The 26238-nt window shown below is 32.1% G+C and overlaps 1 protein-coding gene across 2 annotated transcripts in view; it reads left to right on the forward strand.

Moving 5' to 3' along the window:
- LOC108918007 (class A basic helix-loop-helix protein 15) overlaps nt 1-25306 on the forward strand; it is an 80856-nt gene extending 55550 nt beyond the window's left edge. For both annotated transcript variants that reach the window (XM_018724846.1, XM_018724845.2), the window contains 4 exons: nt 16891-17062; nt 18651-18796; nt 22646-22782; nt 24389-25306. In XM_018724846.1, coding sequence (XP_018580362.1) covers nt 16906-17062; nt 18651-18796; nt 22646-22782; nt 24389-24536 — 588 coding nt within the window. In that variant the 5' untranslated portion in view covers nt 16891-16905 and the 3' untranslated portion in view covers nt 24537-25306. The remainder of the gene's footprint in view (nt 1-16890; nt 17063-18650; nt 18797-22645; nt 22783-24388) is intronic.
- The last annotated feature ends 932 nt before the right edge of the window (nt 25307-26238 follow it).

The raw sequence follows: 26238 nt of genomic DNA on the forward strand, positions 1-26238 counted from the left end.
CTATTTAGTGAGTCAATCAATAAAAGAATGAATCGATATAAACAAAAAACATCAACGACCAATAAAAATAGAATAATTTTGATGCTGATCGCGTTCCTTTGCAAATATTTCTAATTTGCAGGTGTTCGCATATAGGCGAGCGGTTCACCCCTAATTAAAAGACATGAACCGACTAAATTTTTAAAACAAAAACCTACAGCATGAAACTTATTTTATTTTATAAAGTGTATTTTTCTGATAATTTACATATTTTCATATAGTCAATTATTATAAACAAAAAAGTTGTAAAAAAAAGTTAATCGCCGAATGGCTTTGAAAATTGTTTGTTATTGTAAAATGGACCAAAATAAATACTTTTTGTTCTTTCACAAAAATTCGAAAAATGCTTCGTTTCCGAGATATTTAAAATTTAATGTAAAAGTGACGAAATCGACAAACTTTCGGAATTTTTTTCTCAAAAACTGCTGAACAGATTTTAATTCTAAAAAAAGCATAATAACTGGCAGATTTTCTACTTTAAGATATATTTTTTTGGTATGGGTCAATCATTTTATTGAAGGTCTAAAGCGAGTAAAAAAAAGCCTTATAAAGAAAATTATGATAACACTTCAAATTTAAATTTTCTTTTTACAATATCTTGGATTAGATTATATTTACAATAAACATTATTATGATTTTTTTTAATCGATATATGTTAACAGTACAAATGTTCAAAAGATCATTTTGTTTGGTTTTGTAGCCGGAGTAAGGTTTTTGCAAGTAATTAGTAAAATTTAAATATTCGATTTTTGGTTTTATAAATGGCTAAAATTGACTTGAAAGTTATACCAAAACTAAACTAAATAAGCTTTTTAAATCGTAAAATTAACCTAATAATAATAATTGACCTAGCGGTCTCGAAAAATAAAAAAGTTATTGGATAATTTATTGTATAGGATAATTATTTTATTTTTATTTTACAAAAATATTAAGAGCAATAAAAGTATATTAATTTCTTTTTTATTTAATTTTTAAATAATAAGTTTTTCGTTATTTTCGACAAGTTCTTGAGTTGAAATAAGCGTTTTATCATCAATTTCGGATGGAACATTCTAACATTCATCTGAGCACGCAGAGACTGCACAGCGTTCCAGGTTCGATGACAAACAGTTACAATTTTCCTCTACATGAACAAAAATATTTTTGAAGCATATCTAACGCAGTTTCTCCTTCGAAATAATTAAAATCCAAACAACCATTTTCGGTTTTCCATCCATGTGTCAATGGATTAAGAGTTACAATTTCACAATTTGTAGACTGTCTTTTTACTCGCTTTAGACCTTCAATAAAATAATTGACATATACCAAAAAAATATATCTTAAAGTAGAAGATCTGACGATTATTATGCTTTTTTAGAATTAAAATCTGTTCAGTGGTTTTTGAGAAAAAAATTCCAAAAGTTTGTCGATTTCCTCACTTTTTTTACATTAAATTGTAAATATCTTGGAAACGAAGCATTTTTCGAATTTTTGCCAAAGGACAAACTGTGTTTATTTTAGTCCAGAAACTGTTTTCAAAGCCATTCGGCGAGTAATTTTTTTTACAACATTTTTGGTTATAACAATTGACTGACCACGCCGAAAAATATAAAAAAATATGTAAATTATCAGAAAAATACACTTTATAAAATAAAAAAAGTTTCATGCTGTAGGTTTTTGTTTTAAAAAATTTAGTCGGTTACTTTCATTTAGAAGCATCTTTTTAGGGGTGAACCGCTCGCCTAATACAAGAAGCGGTGTCGAATCTCCAGACGATTTAAATTCACTGTAAATATTGCACGGTAAAATCCTGCAAGTTACAATAGAGCGACAAGAATTTGTTCCGGGAAGGTGTGTGTGTCTTCCTCGAATCAAAACGGTTAACGTTACGTTTTAATTAAGCGATTATATTCTCAAAGATTTCGTGGGAAAGCGGCACCAAATTTGTGGAACAGAATTGGCTTACTTCCTGTCAAAAATATAGATGCTAGTAAGTTGTGTATTTCAAACGTATATTTTTATGTTTTATTGTTAACACAATACTTTTAGTAATTATTATTATCTGGAATTTCGAAATATGACATAAAAACTATATTTTATTATAAAGTTTTATTTGCGTGTCCGATATAAATTTGACTTTATTTCCTAATGAAATTGGATATTAACTTTTAACTGCTGTCGATATTGATTTTTATATAAATCTGTAAAAGCGCCTAAAAATGCTAGAAATGCGACCTCGCAACATCCTGGTTATACTTACTCGTATTTATATATTTTTAATTAACTACTTTTTAGAGAAATTAGCACCGGTTTAGTCCGGCGAAAAACTGACGTAGAACTTTTATTGCTCGAGACTTTCTCTCCCCTTCTAAGTGTACAGGTTCTGTCCCATAAACTTGCAATCGTCAGGATTTACATAATGCATACATATCTGCTTTTGATTAAAATAAACTATCTCCGCAGGAACAGAACGTATTTAATGAGACAGGTGAACGCCATTTTTAACTGGACTACTGTAACAAAATTGCTAGTTCTGTTATGCCTAATAGAGCATTTGAGGCGTTTGTATTTGAAAATTCCCAAATATTATGTAGAATAAAAAACCGAGTTTGCCTATTCCGAAAAACAGTTGCTAAATTCAGGGGAACAACAAACATACAAAAAGAACGAAAGATGACTCATTTTTCGACACATTTTTCCCTGTAACATTGATAGTAAGCCCTAAATAACAAAAGTAATTCTTTATTTTTTTGTTTATTTGACGATTTTCTATAAAGTCACAATAACTGCGAATCAAAAAAGTTGAATTTTGCATTAACAATGGGGGAAAAATTGTAGAAAATCATATGTATGGAGCAATTTTTAAAACAAGTAAACATTTATAAAAATTGATGAAACTTTGTGAACAAATAGTAAAACATGTCAATTCTACCCTAAAAATTTTGCAACGATCGATCTCGTGGTTTTCGATTGACAGGATTGTTAATTAAGAAAATATCAGAGTTTACCGATTTCAATTTTTCAAAAACCATTTGAATAGTTGAGCAGTCTTTTCTGTGTGAAAAAATTTTTAAGTATCTAGATGACTTACAGTGTATTATGCAAAACTATGCATTTTGGAAGAATATTGAATAGTTTACAAATTATGGCCTTATAGACAAATTAACTAATTATTAGTCTGGACGATCCCGAGGATCTTCCACAATCGCACTGATTTTTTTCATGGTAGATTTCATAATAATACATTGAAATCTATAATTTTTTTTTTAATTTCAAATTTGCAACCTGGAATTTTTTTAATTTTTTAGCCTTAGTTGCAAAATGAAATATACGACGCACGAGCGTGATATAGCCAAAAATTATTTCATATTCGGAAAGCTTACGAAAATAGCTTTAAGTTAAAAAAAATCGTCAAGATTCGTTGAAAAACAACGGAGTTACAGACTGTCAAAAATATTATTTTCAAGCGAATTTCGCTTATTTAACGGCAGGACTATGAATATTATCGTTGTTTTCTTCGGACTCGCTGTCGTTCGCTTCCCCCACCCTTCCGCCGCGCCACGGCTTGCCGAAAATCAAGCGACCCAATGACTTTTTTATATATTATATATTTATATAATATTTTTAGTTGGGAAAGTACTCGGATGCCGGTTATGACAGTATTTATTTTGCCACTGCCAACCTAATTTGCTTAACAATAGGCCGACAACTTTGACAGTCTGTAACTTCGTTGTTTTTCAACGAATCTTGACGATTTTTTTTTTTTGACTTAAAGCTCTTTTACATAATATTTAGCATCTATAGTGATAAATTCAGCTTTCTGAAACAAAAATTCGCGTCCAACTCTATATTTCCTGACCTAACCTACTTGACACTTGCCTTTTTATTTATTATTTTTTTTTTTGTGAAATGTGACATCTCATCAAACAAAGCGACTTTACCAAAAATTAACTCCGTTTTTGACGCAGGGGCTGTTTGTATAATCTCTTCCCATTAGTATCTAAATAACCGGGAGAATAATGCCAGGTACGAATGTCAGAATCAGTGGTTTGGATAATTTCGACTTCGTTGCGCAAATTCGGCAATTAGAAGCGAGCCTGGTGGTTCCCATTACCTCAAGGACGTAAGTCGTTGATTATACACGTATGTTTAGAAACCGTGAACGCCGGCTGTATCACGAATTATTATTTGGGCGTAAAACGCTTTTAAGAATGTTAATCGGAGTGGAGCAGATACAAAAAAATTTATTCGCGTCTGATGCACTCGACAGTAATCGTCCAGTTGATGAGAAATGTACCGAAACATTTTTTAACGTCTTTCACTAATATTACATTACGGGGGTGCCTCAAGGTTCCTATCTAAGCCCGCTTGTTAATTTGTGAACATATCAATGACTTTTTTAGACTTTCAGTGACTCTCATCAAATTGTTTCGATTTCTTTATTATTACCAAATGTTCTTTAATAAGACCAACAATAAAATCACTTGGGGCTATGTGTGGATTGTGAAGAGGGCGACCAAATGCATTTCTAATCACAAAATCATCTCGTTGGAACGTAAATTTTAATTGTGCCTTTTTATTAAATTTTAATGGTTAGGATTTAATAGTTTTATAAAACCTTGTCTGAATGTTATAAATTTACCAGAATTTATTGCTAAGTACAAGCAAGAAACCCACACTAATATACTAATAACTACAATAATAACTGTAATAAAAGCCGTCTATCGGTAACTTTTATGAATCCATCAAATCCAACAAAATAATTTTTATAATTGAATAAAATTTGCCATGTAATTTAATCCTATCATTATTAGGCTAAGGATTAAAATATCAGCTGTCCGCACAACATCCTGTTATAATCTTGTATCCTGCTCTACAACGTAGATTAGATTTCTCGATATAATAAATAAGTTTTATTGGCATATCTAAATATGCTCGGCCCAAATAGTTTCCCTAGAGACACAATTTGTCGAAAAATTATGTGATCGCTGGGAACAGACATATTTCTTAGCATATATGAGAGAAGCCCGAAAAATCATGTCTTGATAAAGTTTTTATTGAAACTGAGATTTAAACTTCCAAAATATGATTATTTGACAGTTCGTGATGATCTATAACTTTTACTTGCAGTATATAAAATGTTTCCATTTTTTATCTGATAATGTACAGATAAATCAAATCTATTATATAATTTTCATATTCACAAGTGGTCTCTAAGAATTTTTTAAATCTTGTCGGTTGTTTAAAAAAAAAACGACCGCATAGATTGATGGGCAACAGCAGCGACTTGAAGTATGTAAGATAAATGTTTACTTTAAGTTTAATGTTTTCTTATCCTATTGGGATTGGGAATGATAATAAGCATTATCACTGAGTGGTGGATTTCGATAAATCATCTTAATTTTATAAAAATTTTGATAAGGGTATTTTTACGGTCTAATAATTATAAACATTAAATTCTGAGTAGATTATTATTGATAAAAGTACTCAGTTCGACTAAATACAGCCTAAATTCTACATGTTGTAACACAATTATCGTGCTAGATAGCTGACGAGTCCAAGACATAATTATTATTCGTAAGTAAGAACTGTTTGTTTACATTGTTTTCCTCTTTATAATTTAGTTTTTTATTTGTTAGAAGAAATATCATGTTTACAATAAAATAATGACCTTAAATAAGTTACGGAATCAACAGAAGTAGTTTATGTTAGTAATAGAGATACGTAACGATGAAAATATAAGGAGATCGCTTATTAAACTTAATAGGTGCTTTTATCTCGTTCACAAATATATAACATTTAATTAAACTCAGTATTCATTTTCTGTCAAATTATATTCTACTCTACCAGTTGTGACTGTTAATTACCCGCGACTGTTTCTAAAGATTAATGCAACAATAGTGACAAAGAAGTTTTTTTCCAATCTTCATTCAGTGTCAGCTGGTACATACAGAGTTAATTTGTATCTGCGTTAACCAGAATCTGAAATTATTCAATTTATCCGCAGTGTGCTAAGCGCGATCCGTGCATTTTATCGCTAAGGAATAGCTACGAAGTCATTTACCTGTTGCCAGCTAACCGTGTAACAAATTTTTGAATAGATATAAAGTTGTTGGGGCCCTCAGTTCCAGCCTAGGTAAATGTTGCATAATTTAAATGAGAAGTATATTCTGTTTAGTTAGTCATTTTCAAGATAAAGTGGACGTAAACAAAAACCCCTAAGGAACACGTAAACCTTAAACCTAACTTTAAATTTTACAACAAACTCTGTATCATACCAACAACTATTTATGATTGTCTTTATCTGTTTCGATTTTAATTGGCTTTTATTTATTTTGGTGTATCTTACTAGATCAACCTACTCTTGGTTTATCAGGATATCTCACTTGAAAGATAATACGTGATAAAAAAACGTGAGGGACAAGTGCGATCTATATATCAAACATCGACACTATTACATGCGTCGAAAAGGCAGATTCTTCAGTGGTGTACTGTCAAAATTTTACAACCTTTGGGCAAATAGAAGTGAAGTTACTCTGAGTCTGAAGTATGTTGAAATCTGTATATTAAAAAACCGCCGAGATAAGGACCCTAGTTACCATTTTTTTTTGGGTTTTTTTGTTAATAACTTTTTTATTTTGCAACTTAAAAATCTGAAATTTACACAGACGCGAGATAATGTAATTACCTTTCGATCCTTATTTACCGAATTTCTATATCTTGACTTTATCAGAAGATATACGCGCTCGCGTTTTCAACTTTATAGTTTTGCAATAAACCGCCATTTTGAAATTGGGGGTCTGGATTGCGCGTATTTGTTGAGCACCCCAACAGTTATTTTTTCTTGTACTTTCATCCAATTTCAGTCAAATTTGTTCTTTTTATGTAAATCTGAAATTTTTGCACTTTTTTTCACTGCTAATTTTGCAACGAAAAAAATATTTTGCGAGCTTTGGCGAAAGCCTAGCCTTGTAGCAAATTTATTCAGGAACAAAATCGATAAGTATACTTCATCTCGATTAGAGGCTTATTTTCGGAGATGTAAGCCAAAAACTGAAAAAAGAAAGTTTAGGTAGGAAACTTTTTATTGTCTACAGCTGTATCACAACGATGCCGTGTCTGACAAGGAATTTCTCATTTATTTCTAACATCTTACACTCCTTAAGCTTAAAGCCAAACCCTCAATCGAATCAAAGCTAGAGAATGTTGTACATAAACTACATACCGAGTGTCTTCAAACTACCAAACGCCTTTTTTGTATCCCGCAAACTTATTTTTTATCGACGAAAGTCGTAGGGATTGACATTTTTCCTGACCCCCTATTTTTAAGGCTAAACGCAATAACACTTCAAGATAAATTGTTTAATATTTTGGAGCAGAATAAATATTTGACGATAAACTGACTGCCTTGTACAAACAGCTGCTGTTATTAATGCTTTCAATTCTTAAGCAAACATCAAATATACAATTATTTATGAAATAATTCACCTCGTAAATTACAAACTGATATTCAGCATTGTTGCGGTATACGTACTCGTGAGAGAAAGTGGTCTGGTTTTCTCTCTTCCTTTAGTATTTTACCTTAAAATGTCTTTAGTTAATAAATATTTAACGCCAGTAGCTACTAAACTTTGTAACTTTTACATTTCCTTAAAGTTTTATACGCGAGTACTACATCTTCACTACTGACGAGAACCAATAATCCCGAAACCGGTATATGTCTGGTGGGTTGACTGACGAATAGTCCTAGCTATTTACTAGATATTACTGGTATAATTCAATTTTGGTCGAGGCATGTAGGTTGCATCTTTTTGATGGTATAGGATATAAGAAAAAACTGCAATAAAAAATCTTTAAATCTTTAATCTCTTTAAATAAATAATAAATAATTTAAATAATGCTGGACTTACTATCTCCTACTATTATTTCCAATAGATATTACATCTAGCTCGAAAACGAAGCAAAATTTCACTATAGTTCATAGGAAAAATTTTATGCAAGAAATCGTTAATAAACAATTTGAAAAAAAGCAAAAAATAGGTTTTTGATTTTTTTTTTTTACTTTTTTGTCTCTAGTTTTTTTTGAGTAAAGATAGGTATAGGCATTGCTTCATAGAAAAAAAGTAGATAAAATTTCCTTCAAAATAAAAGGTTATAAAGTATTTTTGGATGAAAATTGACCGATATATGGTCCCTCAAACTTACAATTAGCCAATTTTTCGATTTTCGTTGCGTTATACGTTTTAATTCTCATTTCTTGCAAAAAAGGAAGGAAATAAGACGTTCAAGGATTTTCATCACATGACTTGTTGAAAGGGTCATTAAAAATGAAAAAACCGCGGGGTGATCTTAAATTAGAGGGTTGAAATTGAAGATAGGGGTGAAAATGCACTTTTGCAGTTTTTTAAATATAGCACGAAAACGAAGCAAAATTTCGGTATAGTTCATAGGAAAAATTTTGTAGAGAATTGAATTTCCCATCGAAATGGAGTATTTTAAAAATTAAAAGGAAAAATTTTATGCAAAAAATCGTTAATAAACAATTTTTGAAAAAGCAAAAAATAAGAATTTTTTATTTTTTTACTATTTTGACTCTAATTTTTCTTTTAGTAGAGGTAGAGGTAAAGAAACTTGCTGTACAAAAAAACTAGATGAGATTCCCTTCAAAATGATGTGTTCAAAAGTTTTTGGAGTAATATCGTTTGAGATATAACCAGTCAAACTTAAATATTTTTTAGACTTTCGTCGTTTTTAACATAATAATGATTATAATTCTTATTATTTTCACAATACTTTGTTTCTTTACTTAATAAAAAATTATTTCAAAAGTTTGTTATTATTTGTAAATAATAAATAAAGATTTTTACAACTGAGAAAAATATGTTTTAGACAAAAGTAGTAAACCTTTTTATAACAAAAATTTTAAGATCAGCTCGATGTAAATTGATAAACAAATGTATTAGTTATTGCAAAAAAAAAAACGAATAAAAATAGATTTTTTTTTAAACTTCTATATCTTCAAAACGAAGAAAGATTTTTTTACGAAACTTTCAGAATATGTAGTCCTTGGCAAGTAGAATAAGTGCATTTTTGTAAAATTGCAAAATATGTGATAGTTTTTGCAAATATTGAGTTTTTCGAAAAAAATACATTTTTTTCAAGTTTTAATAAATCATACAGTAATGCACTCGCGTGACCCATCTTGGGCTTAAAATTTTCTCTAAAAATTGTACCTTTCTGTGCAAATTGTGCGCGTATTGCAAAATAATTGGATGCGAAAAATTTACCGAAACGTCTTTTTTCGGGTCGAAAAATGTAGATCTTTTTCTTATCGTTAAAATTTAATCGAAATGGCAATAGTGTCATTTGAAAGCTGACATTTTTTCACGAAAAAATCCCAACAGGAATTTTGCAATTTTATAAAAATGCACTTATTCTACTTGCTAAGTATTTTTTCCTAAAATGTTTAGTTTTTTATAAATGAAAAAACTTGTTTTTTGAGAATTTTGAACGCCATTTAAAAGTGAAATCCTAACTTGCAAGTGGGGTAAAGTAGTTTTTTCAATTCTACGGAATTTTTCCTAAATTTTGCGTGTCTTGTTGACTGAACCAGTTTGAGTGGCTTATAGCAACACAAAGTTGACGAACATCATCACTCAGCTTAAATAATTACTCAAATTTATACTTAAAACCAAGATCATGTCTTTTTCGAGGGGTATCGCAACAGAATACTAACGAGCATTGGCAGTTCATTTTCTGTTGCTTTTGCTGGCTTAAAACGCCTTATTCATAACATATAAATATTTTATTGCAATCCATAAATTACGTGCAGACGCGGATCCCATTCCTGAATAACCTTAAAACTTCCAGAGCTGTTGTTTTGCAGAAGAATACAAATTATTCCTTTTGTCTTTATCGTGCCCACGCTTTTACAGAATCAGGAAAAGATAATTTTTCCACTAAAACGTAACTCTTATGAATGACAGTAGCGATGGATCGCGCTCTATAAATAATTTACGTAACCATCCTTTCAAGCCGCATTAACTTAATAAAATAGAATTCTCTATGGTCGCTAACTGATGCGGTGATGGCATCAATCTATAATTGAGAAATCACATTACATAAAACGGACAAGCCGACAAAAACCATCGGGACCGAACCATTGCGTAAATGTCATACCATCGGAAAATGAACCGTTGAAATGAAAAAGCCACAGTGGTGTCAAAATTTCGTCATCCGATTCGAAACTGTTAAGTAAGTACTTCATCCGAGTACACTGAACTGCTCCAGATGTCTTTAAACTCGAGAAACCTTGCAATGGTATAATTTAGTCAAGTACAAACGTTTCTTGCCTTCCGACCCCTTTAGAAAAAAAAACTAACGCCGCCTGTGCCGTATAATTGCAATATCCACCACCAGACTACCTGTACACATGAAGATCACTGAATATTAAGGAGGTTTATCGGGTACGAAGGTACATCTAAAGTCTAACGAAAGTTTCTGTAGATTCGCTAGTGACTAAAATAGTAAACCTATAGATTTGTCAACGTTGCACTTGGCTGCCTCGCTCGCCTCGGCGTCCGCTCGCTCGCGTTCGATCATTCTGTTTGCTTGGACACCTGCAAATTTCAAATAATATGCTACGTCGAGATAGCGGCGTTGCCGCTATCACGCATATGGAGGATAAGTTAGTCAACGACAGCAGTTTGAAGGAGAATTATTATAAATTATGTATCTTACAAGTACCTAATCGATTTCTACGAGCTATCATACGGTTCCTTAGATATCGGTTTCCTATTTATACAAGTTGCTGTGGAAACTGTTCGTCAATTGTTGCGCATTCTAAGTGGAAAGACCAAAAAAATCTGCATTCTCATAAGAATCGTAAAAAATTATTTTATTAATATCTCGTCTCTTAGGTATCCAAACTAGTCATAATTTTGTTTGGGGATTTTCTTCATATTAATAAGTCTATATTAATTTTTTTATGAATATTTGTTTGTCAGTTCCAAATCAGATAAATCTCCTTGCGAGGTAATTCAAGCAACAGTGTCTAATACATGATAACACAGGAAACTGTAAGATAAACCGTCAGATTTCAGCGCCTTATATCTCTCATCTCGAACAATATCTGCAAGCATTCAATCAATCCAAGTCCTTTTCCAGTTTTGCACAATCAGATCCAGGAACAATTCCTCTAATCCGAGAAACGGAATATAAATTGAAAATTACGCCCCTAAACGGTCGGTAACGGAAAGCCCTACGCGACTTATTATTCAGTGGAGGCGCCCGTCAAAAAAGTTGGTAATAGAAAAACAAAGTTATACTATTATGTTAAGTAGGGGGAGGAGTGGGGGAGTGATTATTAAGGAATATGTAATGAAGGAATTCGCCAGGGAGGGGCTGCTTTGAAAAAGTTCATCCATATTTCATAAATAATAATAAAGTTTCATAATGGTGTCGCGAATAGCAAGTAGAAAGATCAATAGGGGCAGGGGGTTACACAGGGTTAGTCACTATAATCTGACAACTTATTGTGAGTATTATTGAAATTACAAAAAAGTTTTTAGTATTAAAGCCTTTTATATGGATTTTTATAACACAGTATTAGAAGAAACAATTGAATAATAGAAGTCACTAAATTAAATTAAAGATAATTTTTTTTTTAATGGAACACCCTATATATTAGTGCATACTAATCTACTAGTACTACTATCTACTATACTAGTACTACTATACTAGTGCATACTCGTTAAATTTTTCTCTTTTCAAAAATATATAATAGGTTAATGTTTGATTCAGAACTTTTCGACATATTTCAGTTTAAAATTATTTTTGAAAAAACAGGAGGGAAATTTATGTCTGACAGATCGCAGTGGCTATGGACGAGGCACACAGAACAAACAAATGACTTTGACAGAAGTTTATTTATCATCATTAATTTATTTCCTGTAACAAATTATTTTAACAAAGAAATAATGTGAGAACGAATTATAAAACTTCATACAAAAAGCTAAAACCTTTGTATTAATAATAAACTCACAATAAGTTGTCAGATTATATTGACTATAATAATAGAGAGAGATTTTCATTACACTCAATTCAGTCAGAATTCTGGTCTGAGTCAATTCACATCTTATTGGAATTTGTTCAATTGGAACACTATTGGTGTCATTCAAATTCCAATGGAACTAATTGGAATTCTTATGATCAGCCCAATCCATTTGAAGTAGGCGCATTTGCAGTCTATCAAATCTTAGCCCAATAGGAATTAGTCAAATTGATTGATTCTATCAATATTTGTTGATTAATCTTTACCAAACCAATTCTCAAACTGATAAAAGAATAGCTAACTACTGAACTTACTTCAGGAAACATAGTTGTGACTACTATTTTCTATACCTCTAGCATGTGGTAGATCGACGTTTTTATCAAGACCTCAAAGATTGGATTCGGAGGCTTTGAACTGAGTCCGGTGCCTGTTATCACTATCTTTGATGTAGACTTTGCCTAAGTATTTAGTGTTTATAAGGTCCCCTGAAGGTACCTAGGTTGGAAGCTACAAAGCTTGTTTTGTGAGACCTCCTTAGAAGATTTGGATATTTGTCGCAGACTCCGAAACTCTAGTCTAAGCCGGGAACATGTTTGTAACTATTTGTAATACACTTTTGAATGAGAGTAACTGTGATAGTTTTATGTAATACAAATAAAAAAAATTAGAGCATACTAGTGTTTGACCAGCTTCTTGGGTCGACGTTTGGACACACCTCATTCTGGGTCCGCATGGGTCCTATAGTGGTCTTCGCGTTGACATTAGAAATTTTACCTCCTTGAAAAATGACCCATTTCGCGGTGGTGGTCGTTTCGAAAGGGTTATCAACCTGTAACTAATTTTTGTAATTATGATGATGCTATCTCAGTCCGAATATCGTAATAACGAATCATTTTGGAACTACATCTGTAGCGTGCTTTGCTTTGTGGGAGAATTTTGGGAAATTTTCCAAACGTCGTTGAAAATTTTATTTCTTACTCTGCGTATTTCTACGTATGACAGAATTGGAACGGAACAGAATTGGAAACTGGAGTGAATTTTCAAAAGACAACATACTTAAACCGCGTTCTAACAGAGTCGAATTTCATTTAAAAACATGTGTTTACTCGGTATTTTGAACAGTGTAAACATACTTTTTTCACTGTTGCCGCAAAAACGCGCTCGACCTGCGTATGCAAATTTCATTCTGCTCGTGTAGGAATTATCGATTTAGTTCGTCGCAACGGTGTTCTCTATCCACATTTATATCTAGTTGGCGATGAATGGGGGAGTGATATTTAAAATCGGAGAGAGACTCAGTTGGCTTTGCCACATTCCTCAGGTTGTTGTTGCAATTTTCGTGAGCGCGCTGACCTTAGCTAAAATACCACGTCGACTATAAACTAGAACAAAAACGATATAAAAGATGGTTTAGTGTCTGTTTATTTATAACATGATGGTCGCTTATACAAAAGATTCTAAGGTTTTAAGAGGAAAAGAGGACAAAATAGAGCAGGGCATCCAGATATACCAAAATGATAATTAACAATTCAAATAAAAATTTTTGAAAAAATAGTAAGTATTAAGTTTGAGATTGCCAAAAGTTTAAATTTACGATTTAAATTAAATTATCCTGAGTAATCCATAATCATTAGAATTTTTTTAAATTATCTTAAAATTTCTAAGTTTTGATAAAATATTTTGAGGAAATATGAAGAAGTAGACTTCAGTTGGTGAAAAGGAAAATAAATTCCACTTTTGGTTATTTTATACAATGGAACTTTGGTTCAAGAAAAAAAAAAAAAACAGGTTTAACAGGTGTGTTGACTTTAAATGATAATAAAAATCTGCAATAATCTATAACAAAAATAGAAATCTTGCTTATAATTTCGAAATTATTAATTTCACTTTTAGATCTTTGCCTTACTTAGATAATATTTCTAATATATCAAGGTCCTTAATCAAAAGTTCTCTAAAACAAGGATTTTTGCAGTTTATTCAGTTGTATTCATTTTGAAACTAAAAAAAACTAATAAAATGATTAGCTTTCCAAATAACATGGGCGGGAACTTCTTTTTTTTCTCCCTAAAAAGACACAATTATAATTGCCACATTACAATTTTCGGAAAACTCAGTGGCGTCGAAATTCTAGGGTTCCTAGCGACATTAATCCCCCAATACCTTGACACAAATTCGGTATCATCAAATTCTTCAAAACTGATTTTTAAAAGTAGGTTCTACACAGAAAATACCAATTAAAACCGCATTATTCGATAATTAGAGACTTAATTAATATTTCACGGTTATTTTTAATTCATAAAATAGCAATTACCAATATCTGGAATTTCTAATCATAATTTTATGCGTTATTTTTAATTTGCAATTAGATATTATTTTATTATAACAGAGTGTAGCTATTAGCCTTGTTTATGTATATTTTTATTGGATGAATCTGGCAATCTGAAGGAATTTTATTATTTATTAACCGAATTTGAACAAAAAGGCGTAGGTGATTTCTCTATTTTTTAATTACCGTAAAAATAAGCTCTATTTAATGCAGAAAGAGCGAATTCTCGAGCGGCTTTTGCCTGACCCTGAGACAATTTTTACCTTAAATTGTAGGTAATTTAATTCCCTACAATATAATATATCCAGTAAGGCGTCTAGATTTTCAGTAAAGGGCAGTAAAAAAAGTGAAAAAACACCTAATTTTGCAATTATTTGCAATTTGTCAACTTAGTGTCGTTAGAGTTACTTTTTTCTATGCTTTCTGTTCATCTCAAGATTGCTGAATCTGTTATTTTTGATCAATTGTTTGAATATTGTGTTGAAAATTCAATAATTCCTATAAATCAATCAGTTTTCAGAAGCCAACATTATTGGCTAATGTAACTGTTGACATTTTGACAGCTATCGACAATTCTTTGATTTCGTCTCTAACTTTATTGGATATGACTAAGCCATTTGACTCAATTGACATCAATTGTCTTAATGCTAAACTTCATTAATAGGTATTTCTAGGATTATATTTTCCTGGTTTTGTAATTACTTACACGGTAGAGAACAATATACTAGATTAAATACAGATTCCTCGATACTAACATCACCTTATAGATCAGTTGGTTCTGGTGTTCCTCAGAGAGCTATATTAGGGCCACTTTTGTTTAACATGTTTATAGCAGATTTGTGGAGAATTCCTTTGAATTGTAAACTAAATATGTACGCTGACGGTCTACAACTCCTTTATAGTTTTAAGCCTTCTATGAATCGTTCAAATGGTCATTTTAAATGAAAAAACCGCGGAATGTTATTAAATTAGAGGGTGAAAATTGGAGCTAGGGGTGAAAATGCACTCCTTTCTGTTTTTTAATTGTAGCTCGAAAACGAAGCAAAATTTTGATATAGTTCATAGAAAAAATTATTTAGAGAATTGAATTTCCCATCGAAATAGCTTATTTAAAAAATTTAAAAGGAAAATTTTATGCAAAAAAATCGTTAATAAACAACTTGAAAAAAGCAAAAAATACGATTTTCTGATTTTTTTTTACTTTTTTTCCTCTAGTTTTTTTTTGAGTAAAGATAGTTATAGGCATTGTTTCATAGAAATAAAAGTAGATAAAATTTCCTTCAAAACAAGAGGTTGTAAAGCATTTTTGGATGAAAATTGACTGATATATGGCCGCTCAAACTTAGCCAATTTTTCGATTTTCGACGCGTTTACCCTTATACGTTTTAATTATCATTTTTTGCAAAAAAGGAAGGACGTTCAAGGATTTTCATCACATGATTCGTTCGAAGGGTCATTAAAAATGAAAAAACTGCGAGATGCTATTAAGAGGGTTAAAATTGAAGATAGGGGTGAAAATGCACTTTTGCAGTTTTTTAAATATAGCACGAAAACGAAGCAAAATTTCAGCATAGTTCATAGGAAAAAATTTGTAAATAATTTAATTTCTCATCGAAATGGCTGATTTAAAAAATGTAAAAGGGAAATTTTATGCAAAAAAACGTTAATAAACCATTTTAAAGAATGCAAAAAATAAGATTCTTTTATTTTTTTTACTTTTTTAATAAAATAATTTAGTAAAAACTTGAGAATTTAAGTACAATAAAGTTTATTAATAATATATATACAGTGTGTCCACGGATGGAGTTGACAAGACGACAAACTCTTTTGTTTTTGACTTTATCGAAAAATGTCACTCTTTATAAAAAGTCCTGCTCTTCGAAAAAATAAGACTATCATACAAACATCTTAGATTAGATATACAGGGTGCTCATAAATTAAAAAAACACGAAAATACTCGAGAGAATTTCCATTATTTATTATTTTACACAACATTTTTATAAAACAAACCTGTTTATAACCTCAAATAATGTCCTAATACAAACTTTAAAATCAAAATTTCAATTCTGACGTTTACTCTATATAGCCTATTAGGGGAAAATGTAAAATTAACGCTACCGCTTATTTTCCGTTTGTGTTTTTGTCCGCAGAAACCAAATATACCAGTCGCAGTATTCCGTTTCCAATAAATTGAACGTTTCACACCTCACCGTCAACAAGAACATTTACGACATGGCCATTTAATGGCAGTCTTTTTTTGCCTCGTTCCTCGTTTACTCTCTAAGTGAAAGATATTTTGTAACGGCGCAGAATTATTACTTTCACAATGAGGCAAAGAACCCGTGACGAAATGTTACTTCACAGGCAGCAGCGGCGCACGCGGGTGGGCGGATTGAATCCAATAAATGTCAAAAATAACAGACTTATAAGCCGTAGTACTTTTAATTTTTCCCAGCAACATACTTGGAGTTTCTCACTTTTTTTTTTGTTGCAGCGTGCTTAGGGAACCATGCGGTCTCTCGAAATGACGGCGCCCTGGCATGAAGAAGAAGAGGACGTCGAAGTAGAAGAGATGGAGCTCAGAAAACACAATAACGACGGGAGGGATGATCTCACCGAGTCCAGTAGTGATGAAGCTATAGGCAGGAAGCGACGGAAACACGGAGGTAATTTTTTTTCTACGCTATATAACCCTGAAAAAGATTCTAACCTGATGATGGCAATTTTGTAAGCGAAATAACGGCGATATTCACTTAAGTGTAATGAAAGAGATGTTGTGTGAGGCTAGTTTAGATTAAAATCAATCGATTAAGCAGCGCTACAAAAAAAAAGTTAGTCGGGCCTTGGACTATGATCCCCTGAATCCGAATCTAAAATCAGAATGCCTGGATCAGTTCGTGCTTTGACCCTAACATCTAAAAATTCCTGTAGTAAAAGGTTTTCCAAGACTTTAATAGTCAGTGATTGGAAAAACATTGGAATTCATGATCATTTCGGAATCAACGGGTATCACTACATTTTTTTGATGCTGTGTAATTATTAAAACCTAGTCATAATCCAGTTATAATAAAATCCAGATGAAACTTTATTAAATTTTAATGTTTCGATGTTAAAATCAATGCTAGTTTTATAGACCAACTGGGATCTTAATAAATTTGCAATATACAATTGGATTCTGTTAAGTCCCCATTGAGATCAAATTGGAATCCAGTTGGAATGCCAGTAGATTTTCAGAATTCAAATGGAACTGCAATATAACAAAAATAAAAAAAGCAACTGAAATATTATTTTATTGGATTCTAATAACATCCAATTCGAATTCGGTTGGTAAAGAAAGTAGTTCAATGGAATTCGATGAAATATAAAAATACAATTGGAATGCTATTTAAACGTTAGTGGATTTGAAAATAAAACTTATTCAACTAAAAAATGGAATATAACCTCAAACCAAGCGAAATAAAATTCGGATATTATTGTAGTGTTTCTGTTCAAGATCCGTTTTGAATTTGAAATATTATTAGAATCCCATGGAATATAAAATACTATTGGAATCCGATTTGAATGCTAATGAATTTCCAATAAAACCTAAAACAAACGAAACTCATTCAAGTAATATATTGTTAGAATTCAATGGACCCAAATTAAATAAAATTCGAATATTATTCTAATGGTTTCTCATTAAGATTCATTTCGAATTCAGTCGAAACTTTGATAGAATTACATCGAGATCTAATGAAAGTTTGCCATCAGAAGCCAATGGAATCTTAAAATTAGAAATTTTCGCTTACAAATGAAATATTAACATAAATCTGTAACTTACAAGTACGAGTGTCTCTTTCACTCGACATCCCCAATTAATCTTACACAAACTAGTTCTATTCTTTGTTCAATTATTATGCAACAGTATCTAAGACGTCGTAGTCAAAGCCTGGCTTTTTCATGAATTAACGTTCTTTATCTGACGTCTACAACTCTGTTGTTTATGAAATAGTTATAAGTGAGACATAACAATGCTTCCTAAATATGAGTAGTCATTGCCACACAATATCTAGGTCTTCAAACGTACGAACTGACAGAGAGCAACCTGCATTGGATGTAGCATTGTTATATCTTACCACCACTCTCTCCATGTCTGTCGTTGAGACACCACAAGTATCTGTTACCTATTTGTTTACCAAATATTGCGGATGTAATTCGATGCTGATCGTAACATTAAACCGCACTTTTCCTAATTTTTTATTATCTTCTTTTTAGGTAGCGCGTCAAGTGGTAGTGCGTCGAGTGGGACGACAATCAGGCGGCGTAAAACGTGCATCAGTGCGAGAGAGAGAAACTTAAGAAGACTGGAAAGCAACGAGAGAGAAAGAATGAGAATGCACTCGCTCAACGATGCATTTGAGGTAACTTTAATTATTTCTCACCTACCTTTCTAAATCCAAATCCCACTGCCTTGGGTACGTTCCAGAGCCCCCCTCATTTCGTTGTTGAAAGGTTCTGAAACAAAATAGAGGCTATAATTTGAATATATGCTAGCATTCAGAAAAAAGATTCAAATTCAGATAAAATTCATTTTATCTTTTAGTACTATTCAAATTATGCACTGATATACAACATAAAAATGCAATCAAGCTCTGCAAAGAGTTGGTACTTGGACCAAAAAGACACAAATATTTCATGGAACCAGTGGAAAACAAGGCTCTTCGAATCGTTTGAACTCTTTGTATAGACGTTTATTATCAAGAATTAACTCTGAGCCAAATTACACACTAGAAGCTGATCGGATTCTTCAATCAGGTATCAAAGAAGCCTCATACATGGTGTATGGCGGTGTAGTATCCAGAAGGATATGGGAGCGACATTTTGATCATCGTGTTTTGAATCGACTTGCTGAATTCTGTCTTTGTGGAAAATGGACTGGAAACTGTGGTCAGTCTAATTTGGGTGTTCCCGCTGACCTACTCACTCTAGTGAGGCTTGATTGGAAACGTCGTTCAACCTAAGAGGGTGCTATGCACCTTGGAATAGTTACTGCTTCAGGTGTGTTGGTGTATTACCTTTTCTTGTTGGTCCTGTGAGCAATTAGGTAGTCCTGTGTCAGTAATTCTGCATCAATGGACAGAGTATGAACGTTATGTTGAATATCAAAGCACAGAACTTTGTCTTCTATTGTACTAGTTGTGGGTTTCTCAATGGTTTGATATGTGACGAGAATGGGACCATGATGACTGAGTATTTTGATGATATAAAAATTATTTTTGATATGTTTATAACGTGGACTCATTTATAACCAAATAGATTCCTTGTGAATTGGAGAATAGATAGCCATAGTTCAGCGAGAAGTATTGAAATAATATTGTATCAGCGTTGATGGAAAATATTGAGTATGAGTAACTTAGTTCGCTGATTGATTTTAATATGTTGTGCGTTACAAAAGTTCTGATATTTGGGAAAAAAAATGAATGTAATATTAAGGAAATTCCTGTGTCGTTAAATAATGTGAAAATTAACTGTCCTTACTATAATTCCATTAAATGAATTGATTTTCTATAGACATAAATGAAACTTTACGTATAAGCCTTCACCAGTTTCTTTTGAATCACCAACAACATTATCTGTCACGAATACATATTGTTAACCTGCATTATTTTTTTCGAAAACTGTGATCAAAAGTCGACAATTTCGTTAAATTTTAAGTTGACAAAGTGAGTCTTTTTTGTCACCTAGTTGCAAAATACTTTTATGTTATAGAACATAAAACAAATGTCAAAATAATTTGTCATTTTTTTGAAACTTTATTTTATATAGAATCTTCTATGTATTATGTCCCCGCTACCGTACTAGAACGCCACCCCCATATCGATTAATGGTGGTAGTATCGGCCCCTGCATCAGCTAACAGAGTGGCGTAAGAACATCTAAAGCAGTGATATGTATAAGTTTCCGGATGAGGTAAATTGAGATAAGTTGCTATTTCTTTTGGCATATTCCTTATTTTGTTGATACCAACCACTTGGTTAACACATTTTGCGATAAATCTTCATTTGATCTGGACTTGAAATCACAAAACATCTCGAAGTATGAGTTTTGGAATCGGGAATCTTAAAATAATTGAATATTTGTCTTCTATATCATAGGTCGTTATCTTTAGTATCTTTTCTCAAAGCTCCACAAACACCAATTATTAAAGTGACCTGAAAAGTTGTCCAAAATTAGTTAAAACAATCGATTTATATTAATTTGAATTACCTTGTCTAGCAGAAATCTATTAGCAGGTGTTTCTTGTAAAAATCTCACAATTTCCTCATTCGTTAGAACTCTGGACTTTTTCGGACGGTATCCAACTGATTTCCTTTTCAAATATGGTATTAGTTTTGGAAATTTTCTGATATTTACATTTTTAACATGGAATATACTGACTATAACGTCGAATGTTTAATTTTACTAATTTTATGTTCGAAATATGCCAGTAATACCGCTTCGAACACTTGTTGAATTTTCTTCGAACTACAGCACCCTTTGAATTCATTGTAGATACAAAAATAACTATTTTCGGCTACATATTCAAACTGAAGATAATATATCCGAAATTAAAACTAGTTTCTTAAAAGGCCAGTAAAAAACAGTTCAAGTATATCAAAATTGGTTTAATTAGGAGCTCGGTTTCTTTTCTCTAAACATTTAAAGTGAAAGGCCAATATATTTGACACGTGTAGCAAGTATTTACTACAAAAATTTGACGATTTTTTATTCGGACGAAGTTTAGAATTCCATCACGATTTCATGTCATTTTTCCAACATAAAAAGGTCATAACTTCGAACAATTGCACACCATAGTTTTATTTGTTATTTATATATTGAACCTATAAAAAAATATTTTGAATTCTTCCACGCTAAGGCCGGTCGAAAGTCCTCAAACAAAAAAGTTGCATCACAGAAACACCTATAACATTATCTGCGTTAGTTGCTATAAATATAGTTTTAAAACATTCAAATATATACAACAACAATTACCGCCGCTAACAAGCAACAGATTTATGTTACTTATTTATAATAAGTACAAATATAACCTTGAAAAACCATAACCTGTCTTCGAAAAATGTATGCCAAAACGCTTAGCCAGAGCCACAATAAATATGAAACAGATACTGGTTTTTGTCGATTAATCCACGTTCTCTAAAATGTCCTTTAACAAGGCCAATCTGATTGCTAGGGAACTATTTGTCGATTTACCATTTTAAAAACGTAAAAGAATGAGGAAATCAATAAGTCGGTGATACAAACCGATAAGTCGACTTTAAATTCACGGATTTGGTTAGTCCGCGTTAATATTTAGAGGTCTTGCGGAATTTAGAAAATATTTTAACGTTTCGAGAATAAATTTTGAGGCATCTTACATTTCCGTCACGTAGTACAAAGTAATTTGCACATAAAAAAATTCGGAATAGACTCTTTTAGTGTAACGTCACATATTTAGGCAATCCGCAACATATTGTCATAGTTGAAATTGTACAGACCGAATCTGACACTTGTGTACTATTTACATAGATACTATAGAAATGAACAACTTCAAATGAATTTATATTTCAAGGATTTAGAAGTATTTAAGAACAAGCAACACGTGTTTGGTCAAATAGATACACTAATGTGCTAAAAAACTTATAAAAACTGTATAACACTGACACAGCACAACACCAAGAAAAACAATAAAAATGCTTAGTAGAACTAGAAAATGCCAAGATTAAACAAAAGAAGAGAACATACGCTAATGATGACAGCGATGACGTATCAACAGGATCTCACCTGAGTGATACTATTCTCATGAATAACACGACTAACGATGCTTGAAATCTAATAAAATCGAATTTGTTGTCCAATCAGAAACAAATTTCTGAATGTATTGCTGTTTTAAACCTATCCTATCTAAAATCATTTTTAGTGGATTTATAACTACACTAATATTAAACTTTTCCTTCTGTCTGAAAGATGGCGCCACTACCACATAACATCATGTTAAAAATTCTGATCACAGAATGAGAAAAACCAGTACAGCTTTGTTCCTAGAGCAGTCCAAAATAATTCCAAAACTGACTATTGGAATCTGATTCTAATGCACTAGGAACAAAGCTATTTTCAACATACTTGTCATAAAATAAACCTACAGCTGTCGCGATATGTAGATTTTGAAACACTGATTCTGTTTACGTAATTTCCACCAAATCTAAATTTAAATCTTCTTCTCTTCTTTTTCAGCAACTTAGAGAAGTAATCCCACACATAAAGATGGAGAGGAAGCTATCGAAGATAGAGACACTAACTTTAGCTAAGAACTACATAATGGCGTTAACAAATGTCATATGCGAGATGAGGGGGGAGGAGAAACACTACACGTGAGTTCCCTTTTATTAATTTCGAGCAGTAAAACTTTTTATTGGTCGTAAAACGTAATAAAACTATTATACTTTATTACACCGTCCACTGTTTTTATTGTTCTTACAAAGAGGTGGGAGTGGCCATATCTATAAATCCTAAACCGAACGCAAAATATAAAAATAATTAATTCGTATAAGGTGGTCTTCTTTTTTCGGAATTGATGTTTTATTCCTTGTATGTGCGTACAGTCATGGACAATAAAATGTAGTTCTGTGTAAAGCGTTTTAGATCTCAAACTTTTTTTGTCCACAGCTGTATGAAGCTTAGATTCACATACACCAAGAGAACAATCCATGTATTTATAGCGAATTGTTATACTTGAAAATCAAGTTGTTAGCAACAAATCAAACTATAAAATAACTCATAACGTCACATTTAAACCTCGGAAACATATAATTTATGAAAACGGATTCATATTACTACAAAAACACTTATTTATTTATTAAAATCTTAAAAAATGATAAATTTAATTTTTCTTTTGACTGCCCTGTATGAATGTGTAACAGGAAATAACCGCGGTGACGCAAAGATAGATAAAAAACCATCGTTGTAGGTGTAGTTATTACATTAATCGATAATTTTTCCAGTAATTTGCATTGTTAATGTAACAAACACCACAATCTCATTCACGAAAACCATAAAAGTTAACCGGAAATGATAGTCTTACCTATGTTGTAAATATATTAATTGGAGCTATGATAACTCGATATAAATGATAGATGATAATATACAGGATGTTTTGAGAAGATACTACAAGTTAAGTGTTGGTTCAACGAGAATTTTTTTCCTATGGCCCATGGGCTTATTGTCTTTGGTTTGTGAGATATAAAGCCCCGAAGAACATTTTTGTAAGTCAAATTTTAGGCATGTCTTCCAAAAAAAGCAACATAATGTTTAAACAAGCACCAGAGCTTTCCTAATTGACGGATTCGAATTTTTCAAGAAGCATTTGAAAGCTTGAGAGCCCTTCTATACGTGATTAAATTTTCAAGTATCTAAGGGCCTTGGTTTTTGCTGAGCAAAATTTTGAAAATTTACAAATTTTTTTTCAAAATCTGGATTGCAAAATTATTATTCAAAATCTATCGAACCGATTTTGATAAAATTTGGTATGAAATTCCAATAATTCTAACTCCACGAATATGATTGCGATGTGATTATGGATAAAATATTATATTGCATTCATGTTTTAATTGCCGTTTATCCACTTAAGAATATTAAACACTTGAATTGCGTTTTCGCGTTTAAACATTCTTGCGTGGATAAAGTGCTATTTAAAACAGTTATAACTATTATCAATTTGTAAAATCAGTGTCCACAATAAGTACCAATCGAGTTAAAAAAATAAAGAAAGCTACAATCGGAAATTTATTGTCTGTCGCCATTTAATAGTTGTCTGTGGTCTTTTGAACGCGTTTAAAATACTATCCTAGCCATATCCGATCAAAGATTACCAAGTGGGCTGGTGCAGGATGTTCTATCTATATTATTTCGTGTTCTATGGTTCCTGTGTTTGTGAAATCGATTTTTTAGGCATCGGTCTGATCCATCTTATTGTTTCAGATTCGTACAAGACGTAGAGAGCGACAGCAACGCCGAAATAGACACACACACAACAGAAGACACAACGACGAGGGAGCAGAACAACAACAGCATGTACCAGCAGAACCTGGAGTCCCATCCGGAGAACATGATGGTGAATTCCCGCTAGATCGACGGCTAGGCGTCGACTCTAGACCAGTCCACAGGGTGAACATAAAGTTTTAGATCTTCCAGAGTGAGAGCGAGCGAGCGAGAGAGAGAGAGAGCGACGAAACGAGAACGAAGCGCGCGCTAGTTCACAAAAGGAATGATCCTCGGAGTGAGGTTATGTCTGAAGATAAGGACACCCTGCAACATTCCGATTTCAGTCAAAAAGACCTTTTTCTAGTAGATATATTTACTTAATTTTATTAAGGTGTAGATGTATAGAGAATTTATATAAATATTATATATTTATAAACGGGAAAAATCACTCAGAACTTCCAACAGGGTAAAAATGAATTAGTTAATTTTCCCGTACGATATTGGTTGTAACAACGCTGTCAATTTTAGGAAATTTATTATTTCTGACGATCCAGTAACATCTGAGTGGTTTTTTTGGAGACTTAATGTGCATATCTTAATGGTAAGGCCTATTTTGCATCGGAATTAGAGATGAGAATTCTTACTGTAGCCTAGGGAATGATTTTCCAGCTTCAACTGAGAAGCAGGTGAAGCTGAAAAGCCGTCAATTAAATTATCGAACCGTGCCCATCTCTAGTCTGGACTTTTTCGTTAAAAAGCGATTGTGATTTTTTGCGCTTCCTGTTTTTGTGAATATGATTCATGTTCGGTAGTGCACCTGTACATAAGTAGATTTTTTGCGATGTAAGTACTACAGTATAAGAGTATAAAACATATTTTTAAATCTATATCTCTATAATATATAACTATATTTTATATAAGTATTTTTTTTATTTTCTATTTTCCTTTTATTCTAAGATGCAGTTATAAGAGATTATCTGAAGATTGGCCTATATGAACCGTTGAATTGTATAATATTGTGTTTATATAGCGACCTTTAACCATGTTAATGTTACTTTAGATTGTTTATGATAATGACATTGATGTTACCTATACAGAAGGGTATCTTATAAATACTCTTTAGACTTATATGCTCAAGGATGGCTTGAAGGTGTACCAGAATCTGCCAAAATATCAATTGCCAAATTATTATTATAATCTCGTGGAGTGTTTCGGCCAGGTGGACGACGGGAAATTCCCACCAAATAAAAGCGAACGTCACGGAAATCGCTGGATAATAATACGCCTTCCCCTCTCCCACACGAGCCCGCGACTAGAACGAGGGGTAGAGATATTGTTATCACTGTAGCATTGTCATAAATTCGCAGGATTCCGCGGAATGTTCGAGGATGTACAAAATATGTTTTAAAATAAAAATTGTATGACTGCCTCGCAAATATAATATTTATTTTCACAAGAAGCTCTGCCGGATTCAGGTGCGGAGAGCGTGCGGGTGGTCCCAGTCCAAATCATTCATGTACCATCCGCACGTTTTGTGCTTTAAGTTCGTTTATATTTCGAGGTGGGTCTCTAGGGATTTGGTGATATTTTTTTGGTGTATTTCCGGGAAATGAAGCATGAGTTCCAAACGCAAATGTGATATCGTAGAAACTTGCACAAGTTTTAGTTTACAAAATATAAATATATTTTATGATATGTATTAAGTGTATTCTTGTATAATTATATGAGACAGTTGTATTGTAAGATATATCAAAATATGTATAAATCATTAATAAAAAGTATCTGATGTGAATATAGCGAAACGAAGTGTTTCTATCCTTGTCCAAGTCCCCATTTGTGTGGCTAGT

The sequence above is a fragment of the Anoplophora glabripennis genome, unplaced genomic scaffold (genome assembly GCF_000390285.2).
Source record: "Anoplophora glabripennis isolate ALB-LARVAE unplaced genomic scaffold, Agla_2.0 scaffold90, whole genome shotgun sequence".
In the NCBI taxonomy this organism is placed as follows: Eukaryota; Metazoa; Arthropoda; class Insecta; order Coleoptera; family Cerambycidae; genus Anoplophora; species Anoplophora glabripennis.